The 18,699-nt window shown below is 38.3% G+C and overlaps 3 protein-coding genes across 11 annotated transcripts; 2 read left to right on the forward strand and 1 right to left on the reverse strand.

Annotated features, from left to right (window-relative positions):
• Positions 1-378: 378 nt before the first annotated feature.
• On the forward strand, positions 379-1,460 carry LOC147849326 (uncharacterized). Its single transcript, XM_087337630.1, has one exon. The coding sequence runs from the start codon at positions 466-468 to the stop codon at positions 1,369-1,371; it is 906 nt and encodes a 301-aa protein (XP_087193756.1). The 5' UTR covers positions 379-465; the 3' UTR covers positions 1,372-1,460.
• Positions 1,461-6,386: 4,926 nt separating this feature from the next.
• On the reverse strand, positions 6,387-10,833 carry LOC147849327 (uncharacterized). Of its 7 annotated transcripts, XM_087337633.1 has the most exons (10): positions 10,623-10,833; positions 10,064-10,178; positions 9,524-9,637; positions 9,131-9,291; positions 8,326-8,652; positions 8,123-8,248; positions 7,932-8,029; positions 7,270-7,850; positions 7,079-7,184; positions 6,387-6,969 (listed from the first exon to the last, which is right to left on the reverse strand). In XM_087337633.1, exons 1-10 carry the CDS (start codon positions 10,782-10,784, stop codon positions 6,675-6,677), a joined length of 2,085 nt encoding a protein of 694 aa, XP_087193759.1. In that variant the 5' UTR covers positions 10,785-10,833; the 3' UTR covers positions 6,387-6,674. The 7 variants fall into 7 exon arrangements, with proteins under 7 accessions (XP_087193759.1, XP_087193758.1, XP_087193763.1 ...); XM_087337632.1 differs by having other exon boundaries at positions 7,270-8,029; XM_087337637.1 differs by having other exon boundaries at positions 7,270-8,029; positions 9,131-9,281; positions 10,623-10,641.
• Positions 10,834-12,021: 1,188 nt separating this feature from the next.
• LOC147849328 (uncharacterized) lies at positions 12,022-18,699 on the forward strand. Of its 3 annotated transcripts, XM_087337629.1 has the most exons (14): positions 12,022-12,442; positions 13,783-13,915; positions 14,008-14,224; positions 14,309-14,406; positions 14,635-14,756; positions 14,862-14,953; positions 15,026-15,131; positions 15,731-15,882; positions 16,024-16,172; positions 16,685-16,815; positions 16,892-16,989; positions 17,213-17,475; positions 17,737-18,115; positions 18,258-18,699. In XM_087337629.1, the coding sequence occupies exons 1-14, from the start codon at positions 12,098-12,100 to the stop codon at positions 18,358-18,360; spliced, it is 2,388 nt and encodes a 795-aa protein (XP_087193755.1). In that variant the 5' UTR covers positions 12,022-12,097; the 3' UTR covers positions 18,361-18,699. The 3 variants fall into 3 exon arrangements, with proteins under 3 accessions (XP_087193755.1, XP_087193754.1, XP_087193753.1); XM_087337628.1 differs by having other exon boundaries at positions 16,027-16,172; positions 17,213-18,115; XM_087337627.1 differs by having other exon boundaries at positions 12,023-12,442; positions 17,213-18,115.

The following is an 18,699-nucleotide window of genomic DNA, read 5'->3' on the forward strand; positions in this document are numbered from 1 at the left end:
TACCTTTCTACATCACAAATTCATGCATTTACGCATTGTGATTCGTCTCATGTTTAGTTCAAGGTGAGTCTAAGAGGGATTCGTTTCAATGGAAAAATGTATTCAATCCACATAGCCATGCATATATATCCTACCTCCTTGACTCAGCACATATTGATTGGTTAAAAGAATATATATCTCAGAAGCACCCCATGGGGTACTAGTCGAGACTACGTTCCAAGTACTGTAGGCCATGGTGGGGTAGTTCCTTGAGAGGGGGGGGGGCACTGTAAAACAAGTAATAAATGAAAACAAAATCACCCTTTTTGGACTAGACCCATGGGAACCTTTATATAGTAAGATGAGTTGGAAAACTTTTTAGTGTATGTATAATATATATATAAACATATGTTTGTATAAAGTGTGCAAAATTAACTAAATCTCATGTCAACTTAAGTCTTGGAACTAGAGGTTGAACAACCAAACATGGATACTAGTGATCATTATTATAACCCAAATGAGGAGGAGCAAGATGAAGATGAACAGGAGCTCGAAGAAGAAGAGGATGTAGAAGAGGAGGACAATGACAATGACGACAACGAAGAAGAAGAAGAAGAAGCTAGAAATTCGATGACCCCAAGTGAAAGCACAAGGCATCGGCACCACCCAAAGGCCACGAGGACCGCTCTTAGTACAGGCACAGCACGAACCACTCTCGCTATCACGGAGGCGGTGCCGGCGTACAAGGGAGTCCGGCGGAGGAGCTGGGGGAAATGGGTGTCCGAGATCCGGGAGCCCGGGAAGAAGACGAGGATCTGGCTGGGCTCATTCCCAACGGCCGAGATGGCGGCACGGGCATATGACACTGCCACTCTCGCCCTACGGCCCAACACGCCCACCGCCACTCTCAATTTCCCGAGCCTCGCCCCTCACTTGCCTCGCCCCGCCTCCCTCTCCGCCCGTCACATCCAACAAGCCGCAGCCGCGGCAGCAGCCGGTAAAACTATCCTTCATTCTTCTTCTTCTACTCCTCCTCCTACTACTACTACTACTACTATTACTACTTCCACTCCTACTCCATCCTCTTCTAAATCTAACTCCAACTCCAACTCTAACTCTAACTCTAACTCTAACTCTAACTCTAACTCTAACTCTAACTCTAACTCTAACTCTAATGCCAATTCCAATCTCAGCTTCATGTGCAGCCCCTCCAGCCCCCCTGCTCACTGTTATATTTATGATCATATGATCAATAATATTGATCCTTTGTGTAATTACATCCAATGTGAATCCCCACATTACATTCACTCTAACTTAGTATACCCTCCCGATCCTACTCCGCCAAGTAGCCTTCACCAAGGCCTCGACTGGAGCATTTCTCTCTGGGATTAGATCCACCCCGATCTGGATCGAATTGATCCGATCATATGTTGTTGTCATTTTTCTGTAAAGGATTCCAACATATGGAAATCAAGCTCCCCTCCCCCTTCATAATTCATGTCAATAAGGAAGAATTTTATGTGCAGCGAATATAAATTGTGTACCGATATTGTTCGTCTTGAATTGAAATGTGATAGTAGATTCATTTGTGATTTCTAACCATATATAGATAGATAGATAGATAAGATAAGATAGATCTTTCTTTCCTTTTCTGTTGGAGCATCATATCGAATAATAACGAAATCGCTGTGTTACAAAAAATGATTCAGCACACATAGATGCGGGAACTCGCTCAGGCATACATGGGCCACCGTGCCGACAAGATCTTCAAGCTGCAGAAAAGCATACCATGCTTAGAAATCTTTTTAACCAGGAAACCATTATACCCGTCCCACCTCTGTGGGCCACAACTAAACTTTCTGCTCCGACTAGATCGTGAGATTCAGATCTCAGTTCCAATCAATTTCATATTACATCGAAAGTTAGCAGCACAGTAATATGTCGAGAGGTAGTGATCGAGAGCGGTTTTGCAGTGCATGATCCTCTGAAGAATCTGCAAATATCCACATTATGCATTTAAAATCTCTTCAGCTTGATCCGAGTCCTTCACATTCTTCCATTGAAGCTATGAGCTCAACACCTTGGTCACATTCTGATCGTCAATCCATCATTGGGTTGTTAGATCTTTGCTTACATGGTGTTAACAAAAGAAAGAAATACGTTGTTTGCCTCTCTTGATGAGCCACATGATTTGGGGCCCCATAGCTCAAGTCTAAGTATCTATGCCAATGAGCACGCGGTTTAATCCTAATCTAATCGGCTTCGTTGAAAGGTTTCAATCTCTCCATTCGAGGGGAGGTGGGTGTGTCACGCTAGAATGTGCCTCTACACTCGAGAGAGAGTTTTCCCGAGTGGGCGAGTGGGAGAGCTTATGTTCCACATCTCGAACAACTCTGATCAATCATCGTTTCCCATCTTTGTCTATGTTTCAGCCCAATTCGTAGACCATGGGATGGATACCTTTAACTTATGTGATGCCTCTAAGAGATAACTTCAATGTTGGGACCATTGGCCCCTTCTACCTACTGGATTAAGTTAGTACATCTTGTGATATGTCAAAAACACATGTCAAATCTACACCTATTGTGACAAATCCACTACCTACACTCAAACTAATCATTTGTCATTATAGCATTTCATTAGCTCATGCTCGGTCACTACCAAACAAAATGATCATACTAAGTTATTCACTCATTTTATTGTGTGTGTATGAGTCATGCTACCACATTGAAACCTAGATAGAACTTCAACCACTAGAAACACTACATGAACTTGTATGGCAAACCTCCAAATTTTTTCAATAATCTTATTAGGAACGGTCTAGCATTGATTTCAAAATGTGTTACCTTTTCACAAAGTCGAATTTTGTATCCCAACAAAGGCATGGGTTCAAGAAGATCAAGTTGATTGATGATATAATTATGAAATTAATCTATAGGAGAAAGTAAGTAGCAATCTAGATTGGAAGAACATGGTGTATAGTTCAATTTATTTGTATCCCGACTATTGAGTGTCCATTGTGATTAAATATGATTTAACTTTGGGTTGTTACAAGTCACAAATAAAGTTTTAGTTAACCTTTTATAACTCTTGATTATTGTGTTCCCCAACATTCACTTGAATATAATATTGTTTGCACTAGTGAAACTTTGGAAAACTAAGCAATCAATCGTATATGACAATGGTTTGTTTAGTTCGATAACTTGTGTGTGTATTCTAGAAACTGATAAGCAAGTTTGTAAATTGCACAAACTCATGTACCATCCACATGTATTTCAACTAACATCACTAAATAATATTGCTACATGTGTTGTTGCCTACTTGTTATACAATGAAAATGAATACAACGTGTGGTACTTTATAATGTCATCTGTTATTTATTTGAACAATTTAAGCTCAATTCTGATGTTGATGTACTATCAAACCCGTAATGTCAAATAATTGGAGTTACATGTAAGAATAATAAGGAAACATTATTACAAAGTTACCTATCAAATGTGGTGCTACCTTCGAAGGTCGAACATAGGGTATTTGGGAGCTAGAAATGGCCATTCCAAATGACATGTGTCAAGTGGTGTGCAACTGACAGAGGTCTTTCGAGGAATTAATTACGTTTGTTTTACGTTCTCATCTGGCATGAAGAGTTATGCATGGCGAATCAAATAAAGCATTTGAGAAGAAAGGTAAAGTAGAGGCAACATTTAAACCAATTTGTTACCTATATACCTCATCTTTTCAATTCCATGACCTCACAAGATGTCAAAAGTATATAAATGCCTTATAATTATGCCTTCAAGTGAAATCATATGGATCATAATAACCAATTTTGACTACTAGTTGGGGATACATGTTGAGGCTCAGTTACTTCCATCAGTTTTCATTTATTTACTTGTACTAGAAATACGAGCTTGTCCTTTAGGAATCACATTGTACGTAAAATTTCTATTCGCTCATAGCATAAATAAACGATTACCTTTTAGATACAACATTATAAAGAGAATAACTATATTGTGCCATATTAATTATCATTAGCACAAGACGAGAGCCAAACAAGGAGAAGATAGACTCAATGTGTATCATATTCATCAAATGGGTACCTTAAAGCATCACAACATTGATAATGTAGGAAACTTCTATTGTCCTAAGGAAATTCCCTCGCCTTGGGTATGTCCATGTTCCATTGGCAACTTATCTTGGTAGACATGCAACACCAACCAACTATTAAAGCACGCCAAGATCAAGGAAGCCTAAGCCACTATACAATGGACAATTACCTTGTCCTAGATATAGATATCTACCGATCAATTACCTCATGGGTGGGTTATTGTGACACCATTCCCTTTCAAAATATTCATCCCTCTTTTTTAGGTAGACTTACATCAACAAGAAAATGCTAGAAAATGCTATCACCCATCTCAAATATACAAAGTCAACTTAGTGTGAGCACAATCTATTGGAATGAAAACATGTGCGAGAATGAAAATTTCATGCATAACCATCAACTTGCTAACACCAACATGTAGGATCCCTACAATGGTTGTTTTAGGAATTGAACCTGATACACACTAAAAGTCAAGGCATGAATCAACTAAATACGTCTTTGGACAATCATAAACCAGAAAAGGATGCTTAGACTCTTCAATGGAATGTCTACGATTGTTATTGAAGTGGTTTGTGTTGGCAATGAAGAATGAGTATCAAACAAATAACCTAGGAGTGCTTTAACCCCAATGATAGAATGCTGATTGTGATAGGATAGTATTTTTTCAGTTTTTGTGAATGGGCGTTGTGTGTGAAACAAGAGAAACTAGTGTAAATGTAGAGTGGACAAAACATATATTTAAGGAATAAAAAATCAAGTTGGGTATGAAGTAGACTATGTGAGTTCTTGTTGCTTCTACCTAAAGCCTCTTTAATTAACCTTTCGAATTTGATTGTTCATATCCATTAAAGAGCATTCATTAAATCAATTGAGGTAAGGTTTCACTATAGAGGCATTACTAGGTATATGATCTTCACTTTTTGGTTCTTTGAATACTATGTTTATACAACTATGGTACTCACACTTCCATTCTACTCTTAATCCAAGGATATTAACTATTACAAACTAATGTCTCAAGGGGGGGTTACTCCACTTAATTAATGACTAGCTATAGGATTGATAATGCCTCTCTTATTTAGTTGGCTCACCTGTGCATGGGATGAGACTTATCTACAACTTGGAGAAAGCCTATCCCACAACCTAGCCCTCTAGAACCCATCACTTATTAGCACTTATGCCAGTGCACATTGTATGAAAAACTAGCATGCTATGATATAGTTTTTGATTGCTTAGTCTTAGGCCCCAATTTCTCATTGGACAAGCAATAACACTTGAATTTAAGTTATGAAGACTCAATTGTCCAAACAAGTGTGACATGGCCTCAAGGCAAATAGCTTTTGTAAGAGTACAAGAGTTACCTTCATGGCTCCTCTCATCATCTTGTCTCTACACTCTATAGAGCTTAAATTTTCTTTTGAGCTCTCTTGCAATTTGATGATCGAACCCCAAAGGAGCAAGAATGGAGGCAAGCCTACACAACTAGAAAAGGAACTCAAAATGCATAGCAAGTGATGACCTATAGGCCTGCCCCAAGTTTAAAAATCATGTTATGGAACTGTAGAGGATGTCCATGGAACAAGTTCAAGTAAGTGTTAAGGCTCTCCCAAAGCCAAGACTCCTAGAGGTAGTGACATATGATTGTATAGGTTTTGGCCTTTTTCCCTTGTATTGGGGCCAATATTTGGAGTTAATACTTGCAATGTAATACATATAACAATCTTCACATTTTAGTGTCTTGTCTCTTCATCCCTATCCTTAGATCTCAATGATCACATACTTCATAGACCGAATGAAAGCTCCAATTGATCAATTACTCCTCATTTCTAGATATGTTGATTTGGTCCCATGGGTCAAAATTGGCCTCATCATGGACAAAACAATATCTTATCTATTATAGCTAACCATTGTGTAAGCTTAATTCATTAAAATAGTAATTATTAGTTCTCATACATATTGTCAGACTATTACATGAAGTCATTAAGCGTATAGTAGTTGAGTAAATATCTCTGACCTTGTGAATAAGTGTAAGGTCAATTTGCTTAAAACCAACATAGCCCCTCAAGGCTATGAGAAGCCCCGAAACCTACAAGAAGGAAGACAATGGAAAGACCCTAAATGACAACCTCAAAGGACACAGGCTGAACAAATTTCACGGCAACTTTTTAAGCAAAAAATTCAACTGTTTTACAGCCTTATTCAGCTGAACATCATAAATTCTTAATTTAATGAAGAGAAGACGAAGGCTGCACAACAGCTCTAATCCATCCTCTGAAGAGCATACAAAATACCTGGTACATCTTAGAAGGCACTAATGGGATACATGTGTACCACACAATTTCTTGAAAAAATGTTGAATCACTAGTGCAGTCCAAGGTATGTAAAACCAAATATTAAGGAATCTAGATACAATGGTTTAGTCTTATTTACTGAAAGCATTACCTTCATCATAAAGAATTATATCTGGCCATATTGGTGTTTCCTCCCAGCTCCTTGAAATCTCTCATAAAAGAAAAATAAGAAATACAACTATCAAAACCTTTCGTGTAGATTGATGAGAGCGAATAAGTATATCTTGAGAAACATTAAAATGTCGTTAGTTTGTTGTTTTTCTTCCATCTTGATGAGCTTTAACCATCTGTTTAAACCGATGCCTTCTTAGAAATAGCTTCAGTCCAAAAATCCATTGTTTCTTTCTATGCTTCTTTCGTGGGGCTAATGGATCCCCTTTATCATTAGATTGACTGCCATTCATAACTTGAAATGGATTTTTACCAGCTTCCCCAGACATTTTCCTCCTTTTTGTATGCTGATAGAGACCTAAAACATTCTGCTCTGATATTTGCTTCTTTCTTACTTTCTTCATCTTCCCTTTATCACACGCTTTTGGCCTAACATCAAAACCATGGTGGATAGTTTAGGAAATTGTAAATTCAAACTTGCCAAAGACTTTTGAAAATATAAATGCAAATCTATGTCTCTACAATCTAGTAAGTTCACCATTCATCCAGCAAATGACTATTGTGAGTTGGTCTTTCTTCACTGAATTTTGGAAAGCACGTATCATTATTTTCTTTACATTCTTCTGCCTCATCCCATAGTGGTGCTGCACAATAACGCACTAAGTTTGAGGGCATTTGAAAACTGCAATTGTGAAGAGTAAACAAAGAACAGAAATATAGCAAGCATACCGGTTGCATCTAAACAACCAGCGCCACTATTGAGCATTGGAATACCAGGTTTACATTTCAACTCACTGTCATGTCCTGATTTCTTCAGGAATTGAAGGTTCAACTCCGCAGGATCTGTGACTTCTGCAACATTCCCTTGGACACTTCTGGTCACACTAGCTTTAGTCGCAGCTGGGTCTGTAACTATGCCCATTTTGGATCCGGAGACATTCCCATTCATTTTTGGGGCCAAACAATCAAATTCAGTTCCTCTTCGAGAATGATGATTCCCAACATCTGAACCAGAAGAAAGGTCTCTTTTGCTCTCACTATTCTGATCTCTCTCTATGCATTTTTCCTGAGACTTGCCTATAGGATCACCATCTCTGTTAGCTTTGGTGAACCCAATATCCATGCCCTTTCTGAAATGTTGTTTGCTAGAGGTTGCTCCTTCGCTTGGTATATATTTAAATGATGATGTTTCTTTTTTGCATTGCTTATTGTCAGCAATACAAGTAGATGAATTTCCATTCTCTTTGGCAGCCTCAATATCTATGCCCTTCGGTGCTGTCAGCATTCCTTCACTATTTTGATGTTTCGATGTCGATCTTTCCAGAGATTTGGTCACGGATATTCCATTTCCGTTCACTTTGGTGACACCAAAATCTGTAGACTTCTGGTAGTCAATCATACCTGAAGAAGTCAATATTTTCACATCTCTTATGTAAAAAAGCATGTATGCCTTCTGATCAAGCACCGTCTTTTCGCTCACTTGAGACACCTGGGATTATATTGACATGATGTATAAAATATAATAATCCAACAAAGCTCACAGTAAACGATATAAAACATTCAACTCAAAACATGGAAATACCCGGCTGTCATCTAATACATGCCAAGTGTCTGCAGTTGTGCGTACAAAACAATAATAATGCCCTGAGTGAGTCGACCACCCAGAATGCACTAGGACAGCATATAATGAGTATCTTGATTCTGCAAGCTGCGTACCAAACCTACTCAATTAAGGCCAAAACAGAAAGGACTCAACTTCAGAAAAAATATGCACAATTAAATTACCTCTCCTCTATTCACATATGGCTTAATATCAAATGTTCTATCGAAGTGAACTTTTTTGTCAATTTTTCCACCAAACCCTCCAGAAGTACTAAACCGCTTTAATTGAATTGCTAGCACATGTGGTGCATGATCAATCGTAAATTGCTTGAAAGCTCTGACTTTCTTCTTGCATTTACTACATTGATATTTGTTGTTTCCATCCAAGACTTCAACCGCTGTAAAACGGGTCAATGCCTTCTCTATAGACTCTGCTTTAACAATTTCCAGACTAAGGTCTAGAAAAGGGTCATATGTATTAGAACAATGGGAGCACTGAGTGCATTTCACCTGAAAAAGAAAAAAATAAGGAGCACATTGTTTATGTTCTATGATGGCTTGACCCATAATTTACTACAAACAGTAACTTCTGCAAAAGCAAGCAACACAAATATTCATGCACACCACAAACATTCCGAATGTTGAGACTTGAAGCTAAATGAGGTCCAATTTCAATCATCATCAGGCACGTCAAACTCTATGCATAACCAATCTAAGTTCTCCCTCTGGATTTTGTGATGATGATGTATTGTGTGTAAATTTATCATTTAGAAATCTCTTCTCTCAAAAACTAATTCCAGAAATCATGAACCCTAGCATTAAACTCTTGATTGTCTTTGAGAACAGAACACTTTATTAATGTTAATTGATCATGAACTGTCTTCATTTGAAGATCACTCCAAATCTCTGACTTCAATACGGAAAGGTATGCACCCTAAATCATAAACACCTTGATTTGCCCTATGTTTCAGCATTGGTTTATAAATACCTGACTTCTAAGCCGACCTCCAAAGACTCTCTCAATATAGTTTTTGTGAGACGAGCCTGGAAAAGCTTCACGTGGGCAGCATTTTTGCAAAGCTTCAATTAAGTGGCGCATGTATTCATGAGCATCTTCTTGCCGCCACATCTGGAATGATCTGGAAATAGCTGCCGGATTTGATCTGGTTAGAAAACCTCCAGCGTACCTTAAAAAACTACATGAAACAAAGAGAGTAAAATCTCCTACAGAACCCTAAAGTTTGAAGCAGAAGAGCTAAATTTGATTGAGTTACGAAAATCCCATGCTTATGATATTAAAAACTCCCAATATTAGGCCATAAGGGCCTCTTACAAATCTTAAAACATAAACAAATCTGATCCAGAAAAATGGAGAGCTTACCTCGCAAATTCTTCACTAGATGAGTTGGAGAGAGAACCCTTCCAGGTGCTGATGATAATGCTTGCTTTGCATGGTTTTCCAGGGCACACATTGCGCAGAAACCCCGTACCTGACCTATAGAATATAAAAATAACGAATTTATTATGTATTGGGACTTGCATCAAGGCGGAAACTAGCTTAATTGGCATTTGGTATGAATAGATCGCAAAGGGAAGTACGCTTGGGAATTTGTTTTCTTATGAAAGGACCTGGTTTCATCTTCATGCATGAACACTGTGGTGGACCACAGAATGAATATGTCAGGGAATGGCCTTTGTGATGCCCCTACATGGTGGCTATGGACGGGATGCATTGATCATGCATAATCCCATCTCATAGATCCCCCATTAGCATCAGTCCTTTCCTCGGAAGCCCTCAAAGATCCCATCAGAGGCAGTGTCAATTATTGGATTTGGACATGATTTTCAATACAAAATAATGTATCAAGTGAATGTGTTATTTATTTCCTAACTGAAAGGAACAACCTGATGGCGGACTCACATGAGCTTTTATGAAGATTTGCCTGGAGATAAGCTGCAAGCGGCGGTGTGTAAGTGAGGCATTGAATGACGGAATTGAGGAAGCAAGTATTGCCAAGATTCAAAAGCCCTGCCCCCTGATAGAGCAAAATTATTACACCACAAATCAGAACCCCAATACTAAGACCTCTCTGGGACGTATGCATTCAAAACCCTACTTCTGAGAGATGTCGGAGAAATTCAAACATAAAACACTAATTTTGAGACGTTTATTATCAACCCCCTCGTGCTGCAACTTTAACTGTCAAACCATATGTAGTTTGATATATTCCTTATTGACCCTAATTTAGAGATACTTCTAACGACCTTGAATGACAACCCTACTTATCAGATATTTCTGATAATACTAAATCAAAATTTCAAACCCTAAATGTGATGTATTTCTTATAATCCTCTAATTCTCGAAGTTTCTGGGAAGACTGAATCGAAACCCTAATTATTGAACCTAAGAGGGGGATGTTTAAAGAGAATGAGAGATAAAGTGGAGCAAGATAACGATGGAGAGAATGCTGAGGACTCACGATTCTCTTCACGTGAGCGATCTCCAGAGCCTGATGATGATGGTGATGATGAAGCTTCGCGCGATGGTCTCCATCGTTGGTTCCGCCTCTGCATTTGAGAGAGATGGAGGAAACATGTCGTCCTTCTTCTTCTTCTTCTGTTACTATTCTGACGCCCACCATGGCCGCAGCAAAGAAGCTGTGGAAGGGAAGGGAATGAGCAGCAACAGGGGAGAGGAAGGTTTTATGTAAGCCCTAAAATAAAGTCTTTGAGAGAACTCAGGAATCAGAAAACAGAATTCTTCCCAAATGCCCTCCACTTTCCCCTATTTCCCCAAATGCCCTCCGTTTTTCGTTATTGCCCCAAATGCCCTCCATATATTTCCCTATTTCGTCAAATGCCCTTGCCCAACACCCCTCCATTAATCCCATCGAAATGTAACTGGAGCACACGCATGTCATCCCATCCTTTCTCTCTCTCTTCCATTGTTGGCTTTTGTGGCAATTGCTATTGCTATATCAGATGAATGGGACATGCACATAATTGATCATAAATGTCAATCAAAAGGTCACAAATGGTGATATTTTAGTATGTGTTGATTGTTGTTGGATAAGATACCCATGGACTCATCATAGTATGCTTTTGCACAAATGGCACGCATTATCACTATCATGTGTTTATTTTGTACACTATCTCCTGATGGATTAGAGCACAATGCGTGTTTAGCATAATGCATATGGACTTTGTTATTCAAAAATGTGGACTAGTTTGACAAAAGTTGTTACACTTTCTCCCTTTCTGAGGCATCATTGCTCTTCTGGTTAGGCTAGTCCCATTACTAGCATCATAACATTTCCACTTTGTTATTTCTTAAAGCATCGTTGTTCTTCTGCTCAGGGTAGTCCCATTACTGGCATCATAGCATTTCCACTTTCGTCTCCTATAGGAGCTCGTGGTGCAATCGCAGAGGCACATGTCGGTAGGGCATGGTTTTGTGAAGGTGGCGCGTTTGGTACCAGGTGAGAGATAGAGAGGGATTTTGATAAGACAAATTTTCTCGTGTCACTAGTTCCAGAATAAAGAGAGAGAGAGAGAGAGAGAGAGAGAGAGAGAGAGAGAGAAGAAAAACAAGCGACATCATGACCAATACCGGTAAAATGGGTAAGACATACAGATTGGCATTGCACAAGTGTGAGACGTGCAACACTTCTATTAGGAATGTTGACCGATTAAGAAATAGTTAATGAGCTTCAAAGATCTTAATCAAGCAATTAATTAACCAGGTTATCTTAATTAGTCAGTTAACTAATAATTAAGGCGAAAGAGACGGATTGAGAGAGAGACGGATAGAGAGAGAATGTGGTCTGTCTCAGAAAAGCTCTCCTCACGAGAGATTCGCCTTTTTCTTCTTCCCCTTCTTCGAGAAAGAAGAGCCAAGAGAAAGACGAGATGACATGCTCCTGAACCTGAACCTCTCTGCACTGACGAAGCAGCCATGGCTTCTCCTCCCCCTCACTCCATTCGAACCAACCTGCTTCCTGCTTCATCTCTTCTGTGCAAAGTTAGAGTTCCGCACCGTCTCTTTGCTGCGTGCCACGCCACGCTCCTTGGCTTGTCTCTCTGGGGAGCATTCTTAGCCCAGGTTTATGATTCAGATCTTTTCTGGTCTTCCTCCATTGTGGCCGGGACATGCTTGATTCGCATTCTGTGGATGATAAGTAGTGCCTTCTCACAAGCTGCAGTTGCTTCTACAATTCTTGCTCATGGTTTCGGTATTGGTTCTTCTTTCGATACACAGACTATGTCCGTTGCTGACAAACAATGCCGAAGACAACGCCGAGTGAGTCATCATTCTTCTCCCATTCATTTCATTTTCCTATCAGAATAAATGGAACTTTTCATCTTTTTATACAGATGATGATGCTTCTTTGAAACCTTCTGTATTAATTGAAAACTCTTATCCACAAGATTGAGCTCGTCCTTTTGATTCTAAGATCATCATTTCTCAATTGTAAATCATCTTCTTTTGCTCTATGCATTTGAGAAAACCATAAATCAAAACATGAAATTTGTTCTTCAAAGGTCATTGTTTTTCTATGGAAAACTGTAATTGATCCAAACATGGCAATCTCTAAATACAGATGATATATTATGCTTGGAAGGATCTAACTTCGTCTAATGCAAAATATAGATTTAAACTTAATGTGAAACACTTGAGGCCATACAAGAGACTTTTGTGTTCAATCCAAGGTGATGCTTTATGAAAGCATTATAGTTCATAATGCTAAGCTATCCGTGAATGTACCTTTTTATATAACCATGGTTGCATTCTTGCTCTCTATATGTTAGAAACCCTTGTAGACATAATAAGATTTATTCTATAAGGTCAGATTTTAGATAGTTATGACTGCTTTACAACCTTTTTGTAGAAATAGTTTTTTTGTCAAAACTGACCTCTTGCAAGGTGTGCAACAGAATGGACTAAAAACATAACCTTTGAGGTCATTGTTTCAATGGATGTGGATACTAACCCCAATAGGTGCTTTACAACCATTCTGTATATGGTGCTTTTTAATCCAATTTTGAACTATTGGATGCAAGGAAATGTAATAGAAAAGATAAAACTTATTCTTTATGGCTGGTGTTTAGATGAAACTTGATGATAACTGTAATAGGGGATATGCTAGAAGAGAAATTTACTTGCTAATGCATTTCGGTTCTATTTAAGGGAAGAAAACAACATTCAAGAGATTCGGAAAAGATGTGTAGGTAGCCTGTGGACATGTCACAGTAGATGGTACAGCTGATATAACATCAGTAGTGCTGAGCGTTTCCGAATCAGTTTTCTTTACACAGTTCTTGACCTTTTTAAGGGATTCCAATTCACACGTATGCTGTTAACCCAAGTGTATAAGTCATAGTAGATGGAGGAGCTGTATTCACAATCAATAGTGACGAATTTTTCTAATGATTGGTTTTGAAGTACAATGCTCTTTACATTGTGTAGGCTTATATTTGCTTCTATTTTGTGAAATCCAATTGGATATGTAGTTACAAAGGGAGGAGCTACAGTTACCATGTATAGTTAATATTGATTATTTCCTGTGATGGAGTTATTTCAATGATATGATGGCTTATATTTACCTGTGCATTGAAACATTTCGTCCTTTTATTCTTCAGATATCATATGTACGCTGGCTTTGGTGTGGAAGATTTGGTTTGCTCGTGACTCTGCTACAGCTGGTTGCGGCAGCATATTTGACATTTTCCTTTGTGAATATGACTTCCAAAACCAAAAAGAGATGCAATTCAGGTTTGCATGCTTTCTGTTCCTACTGTAGAAGGATTTGATCTTGTTGCATCCAAATACTGTGCTCAGAAACGGGGTTTTGATTGGGATAGCAGATGATAAGTGCCCTGGAAAATGGCACCATGAAGTCTTTCTCACTTTAACTCTTGGGTCATGGATTTTAACTCTGACACAATGCTGCATGGGGTCGGACATTTTGGCATGGCGTAGTTTGTATGCAAGACATCATGAAGCATGGAGAGCCTATTACCATGAGATGTTCGACTATGGAATACGTGAAGCCCTTTGCTGCCTTGGAAGAGTTCGGTATATGTAAGTGAATGGGCTCATTCTAATGTCTGTTTTTAGAGAACTTTCACAGGAGATTTACAGAAGAATTGATTGAACTCTTTGCAGAAAACGAGATGATGATGAAGTAGATTCTGTAGCGGCAGTTTTAGGTGACCTCGTATCATACCGAGCTGCCGGTGCAAGCCACTTGGAATTTCTTGCAGGTTAGCTTATGCTCCATTATATGCATACAGACTATTTATTAGCGATAACCAATATAGTATTATAGCGTGCTTGAAGGCCTAACTAGTAATATGTTACAGATTTTATTAGACCTAATTGATGCACAAACTTACATGCACAATTTGTTTCTGTATAGTTGTACATTGTCTTTTGCATATGCACTCATGATATCTTGATTCTATTTAGACCTCTTTTTTATGTATGGACAGGGCTTGCACTTTTACAATTGCAGCCTTCTCAACAACCCACTGCAGAACAATTTCCAACTGCCCCTGTGTCACTCATTGAAGAAGCAACTATTCTGCATCCGTTTGCAGTTGCTGCTTACACGGTATGTTGAGAAAGGGAAGCCTTTGTTTCTAACAAAAAGTAAGCAACATTCTATGTGCAGTCATGCCACATCGATGAAAAGTTTTGTTTACTTATACATGTTCAGGGGCTGTTGCTAGACATTGGAAGGAATCCTTTGCTATTCCCGTGTGCTTGGATTCGTCGACAAGGGGTGCTTACTCCTTGGAAGAGGAACAGGTTACTAAAAATGTACTATGACTTGATTGAAATAATACTCTATATGGAATTGACTGATTCTACCAATTCTAGGTTGCCAAACCTAGAGGGGGACAACTGGTGGAAAGGTCATGCTGCAGCATTTTTGAGATATTCTAAGCTGCCTCCAGAAGCCCTTCGTAAAGGGCGAGTGTGTCAGGTGCAATGCTTGATAACCGAACTATGTATTTACATACGTGAAAATGCACAATTCCTTGTTGTTAGTAAGCGTAAGCTGATTGATGTATTATCTATTACACATGTATGGAAATATGCATTGAAAGTTTGGTATGTATAATCACATTTCCTTTCTAGTGCAAAGATAATCATTACAACCATCAATGAAATAAGTATGCATCGAGATTCACATCTATGTGTTTTTGCTATTTCTAGAACTTATATATTGAGGTCTGATGGGGGCTTGGTAAAAAGTAGCTTAGAACATGAAAATCCAAACGGGGACCTTCTAGGCACAAGAATTACTGTGTGTTCTACCATGATGTGGAAATCAAGGCATTCTGTATCTTAACTTCATTTCATTTTTCCTTGAATGTTTCATTTGCTAGCTAAGATTTAGTATGATTTACAAAGAAAATCTTTAGCCAAGCTTTGAGTTATCAATTCCATGTGCCGTGAAGATCTTTCAGATAATATTGTTTTGCTAATGATTTATTTGTGTACAATGGGTATTGAAAAATGAATACAAATGGATAGCTTATATATGAATAATGTAATTCAAGTTTGAACTTATGATTTTAGGAAAAACGGGAATGTGCTTATTTTGTGGCAGTTGAGCATCATCTACGGTGTGTTATAGTAGCTGTTCGTGGTACAGAGTCCCCTGAAGACCTTTTGACAGACGGTCTTGGAAAAGAATCAATGCTTAATCAAATAGATCTTGGGTTTCTAACGTATGTGTCTCATTAATGCCAGTATCATTTATATAGATATTTAATGATGCTATATAAATGTTTATTTTTATTCTGCTTACTAGTTGAAAACGTTTTGCAACTTTATAAATTTGCAAATTGTAAGTTGATTTCTTTTTACAGAAGTGAATCATTTCCAGGAAACCTACACTTTCAATCTGCAACGTCACATTTTGCACATGAAGGTATCATTGATGCAGCGAGGGAGCTGGCCTTACAGCTTGACAATTTCTCTGAGTTTGATACAACTTCAAGTAGTGTGAGTATAGAAGGTATGAACCATGCGCTTGCTATTGGACATGCCAAAAATTTGAGGAAAGTTTTAATCAAGAGAATGTGTTGATGTAAACAAGCATAACTGGTTATCTCTTAGAGCTGTCATGAAACAACACCTCCTTCAATTCTGACTCGGAATTATTCAACATAAGAGTATTCTGTAATATATCATTACTCATATGGAATCAATGTGCTATTACACTCACTTTAATTGTGCTCTTCATGGCTAAATAGTTTTTTAAAGAGAAAAATGGTGTCATTATAAACCAACAAAATGGAAAACTCAAATAAATACAAAAAGCATGACTTGCCTCTCATTGGGCTAAGATTGAATTTAATTTACATATACATACACACTGATTACTGAGATGTGCTCAAGGTCATTGGATTACATGCCTCTTTTCAAAATCCATCATTAAAATGTGGATCAATGTGTTATTGATTAAAGGATTTTGTATGGAACATTCAGCACCAATTTCTTACTTCACATTTTCTGTTCAACTTGAAGATATGCATACTCAAAATGAATTGGGAATTCTTACTTCTCTTCTTGGACCTGGTGGAGAATGTGAGGGATATGCATTGCGATTTGTTGGTCATTCACTAGGGGGTTCAATAGCAACTCTCACAGCATTAAGAGTAATATATGAACTTAAGCCTAAATAGTCTGGACCTTAGCATAAAAAACTAATTAATCAGTCCATTTCAATTGCAGCTTCATGCACGGTACCCACAGTTGCATGTATATGGGTATGGTGTTTTACCGTGTTTGGATGCTTGGACTGCGGATGCATGCACAAGTTTTGTAACAAGGTGTGTATCCTTAACTATAGTTCACATACATTTAGTACATAGTATGTGGGTGCTCAGTTTTGTGACAAGATGTGTACATCCATCTCCTTTTTGGGGGTGGCCTGAAGTGCATTACCTGTTCCCATGATAATTTCTTCTAGATTGGGTCAGTATAGCTGTCTGTTTGGGCAGAGATTTTTGTCATTATGTTTCTGATTTATATTACTGTTTTATTTCATGGTAGTATTGTATACAATGATGAATTCTCTTCAAGGCTGTCAGTATCATCTATTAAACGTCTTCGAATGGCTGCTGTGAAAGCTTTAGCTATGAAGACGTCAGATGTTGGGATGATGACAAAACTTGCACAACAGTTGTTGGACACGGGTCAAGAGAATGGCTCTTCGACTATCAGTGGTTTAGAAAACGTTGAATTTACCAAAGAGGTGGCAGTGTCCAAAAGATCCAATAAATGCAGAACCAGACGATTTAAGTTCAAATTGAAAGGTGGCATTTATCTATGCTCTCATGCTTGCCGTTGCGTAATATATATGTCAAATTATAGCTCTACAAAGTCACCAACTTTACAGAATAATGGTGCCAGGCAATATACGTTGTGTGCTCATGGAGCTACTAATCAGTTGAGCATAGGAGGTCCTTTAGAAGTTTTACCATGTTTGGAAGGATGTATATTTGCTGGATATGATGGGAATGTTAGTGGTATGCATGAGGAGGTTGCTGATATAGAGAAAATTTATTTGGATGCAGGCAGAGAAAACAGTGATCTACCACCTGATGAGTTAGAAGAATTGGTTGTGACAGGTGGCGGAGATGAGCACAATCATGCCTTCAAACCAATAGGTCCTGAAGAGAATGGTGAATCACATGTAATGAATTCTTGCAATGGTTCTGACAGTAGAGAGGATGTTGGGTCTATGATTTTTCAAGAAAATCAAGAAGAACACGAGTTGTTTTTGCCAGGATTGATCGTACACATAATTCCTGTTAAAAATACCACCACATGGCAGTGGGGATGGGATAAGAAAGTGCAGCGGATGTGTGAGCATCAGGCATTGGTGAAGGATAGAAGAAGCTTTCGGGAGATTCTGGTTTCTCCATCAATGTTTCTAGACCACATGCCATGGAGGTATCCATCTCTTCTGTCTAATGAAATGATAAAATTAGTAAATGTATTAGTAAAACCGTATGTATCCATTATTTCTGTATATAATTGAGCAAATCATAGAAGGAATGCTCAAATATGACATATTCCTTTGTTGTGGTTACAGATGTCAGCAAGCACTTGATCGTGTGCTTGAACAGTTGCAATCTGAGAGGCATGATACCAGTGGAACACAGACAATCAATGATTGTGTTGATACAATGGTGTAGCATAATATGATCAATGATGATGACGGTAGCTACTATTGAGACAATCATTTCTCGGCTGAAGAAAAAGATATTCATGGTATGCGAATTATGATCTTCGCTGAAAGTGGAAGACTGAAGCTAAACGTTATCCTGTCTATCTGTAGATTCACATAAACACTGCAATCTGAAATCAATTTATATTACTGCACACTTTGTGCTACAGTATATACTGAAATTTCTTATCAACTCTGAAGATGGGGAATTGGATGTTGCTGTATTGCTGCCGTCAGCCCCACATTTTTTTATTTGTCATCAATTGGATTAATTCCTACCACAGCCTTTGTTGCCACTCAATTTCAA

This window comes from Azolla caroliniana, unplaced genomic scaffold (genome assembly GCF_043228905.1).
Source record: "Azolla caroliniana isolate FFs.n. ecotype wild unplaced genomic scaffold, voAzoCaro1.0.p SCAF_79, whole genome shotgun sequence".
Lineage (NCBI taxonomy): Eukaryota > Viridiplantae > Streptophyta > Polypodiopsida > Salviniales > Salviniaceae > Azolla > Azolla caroliniana.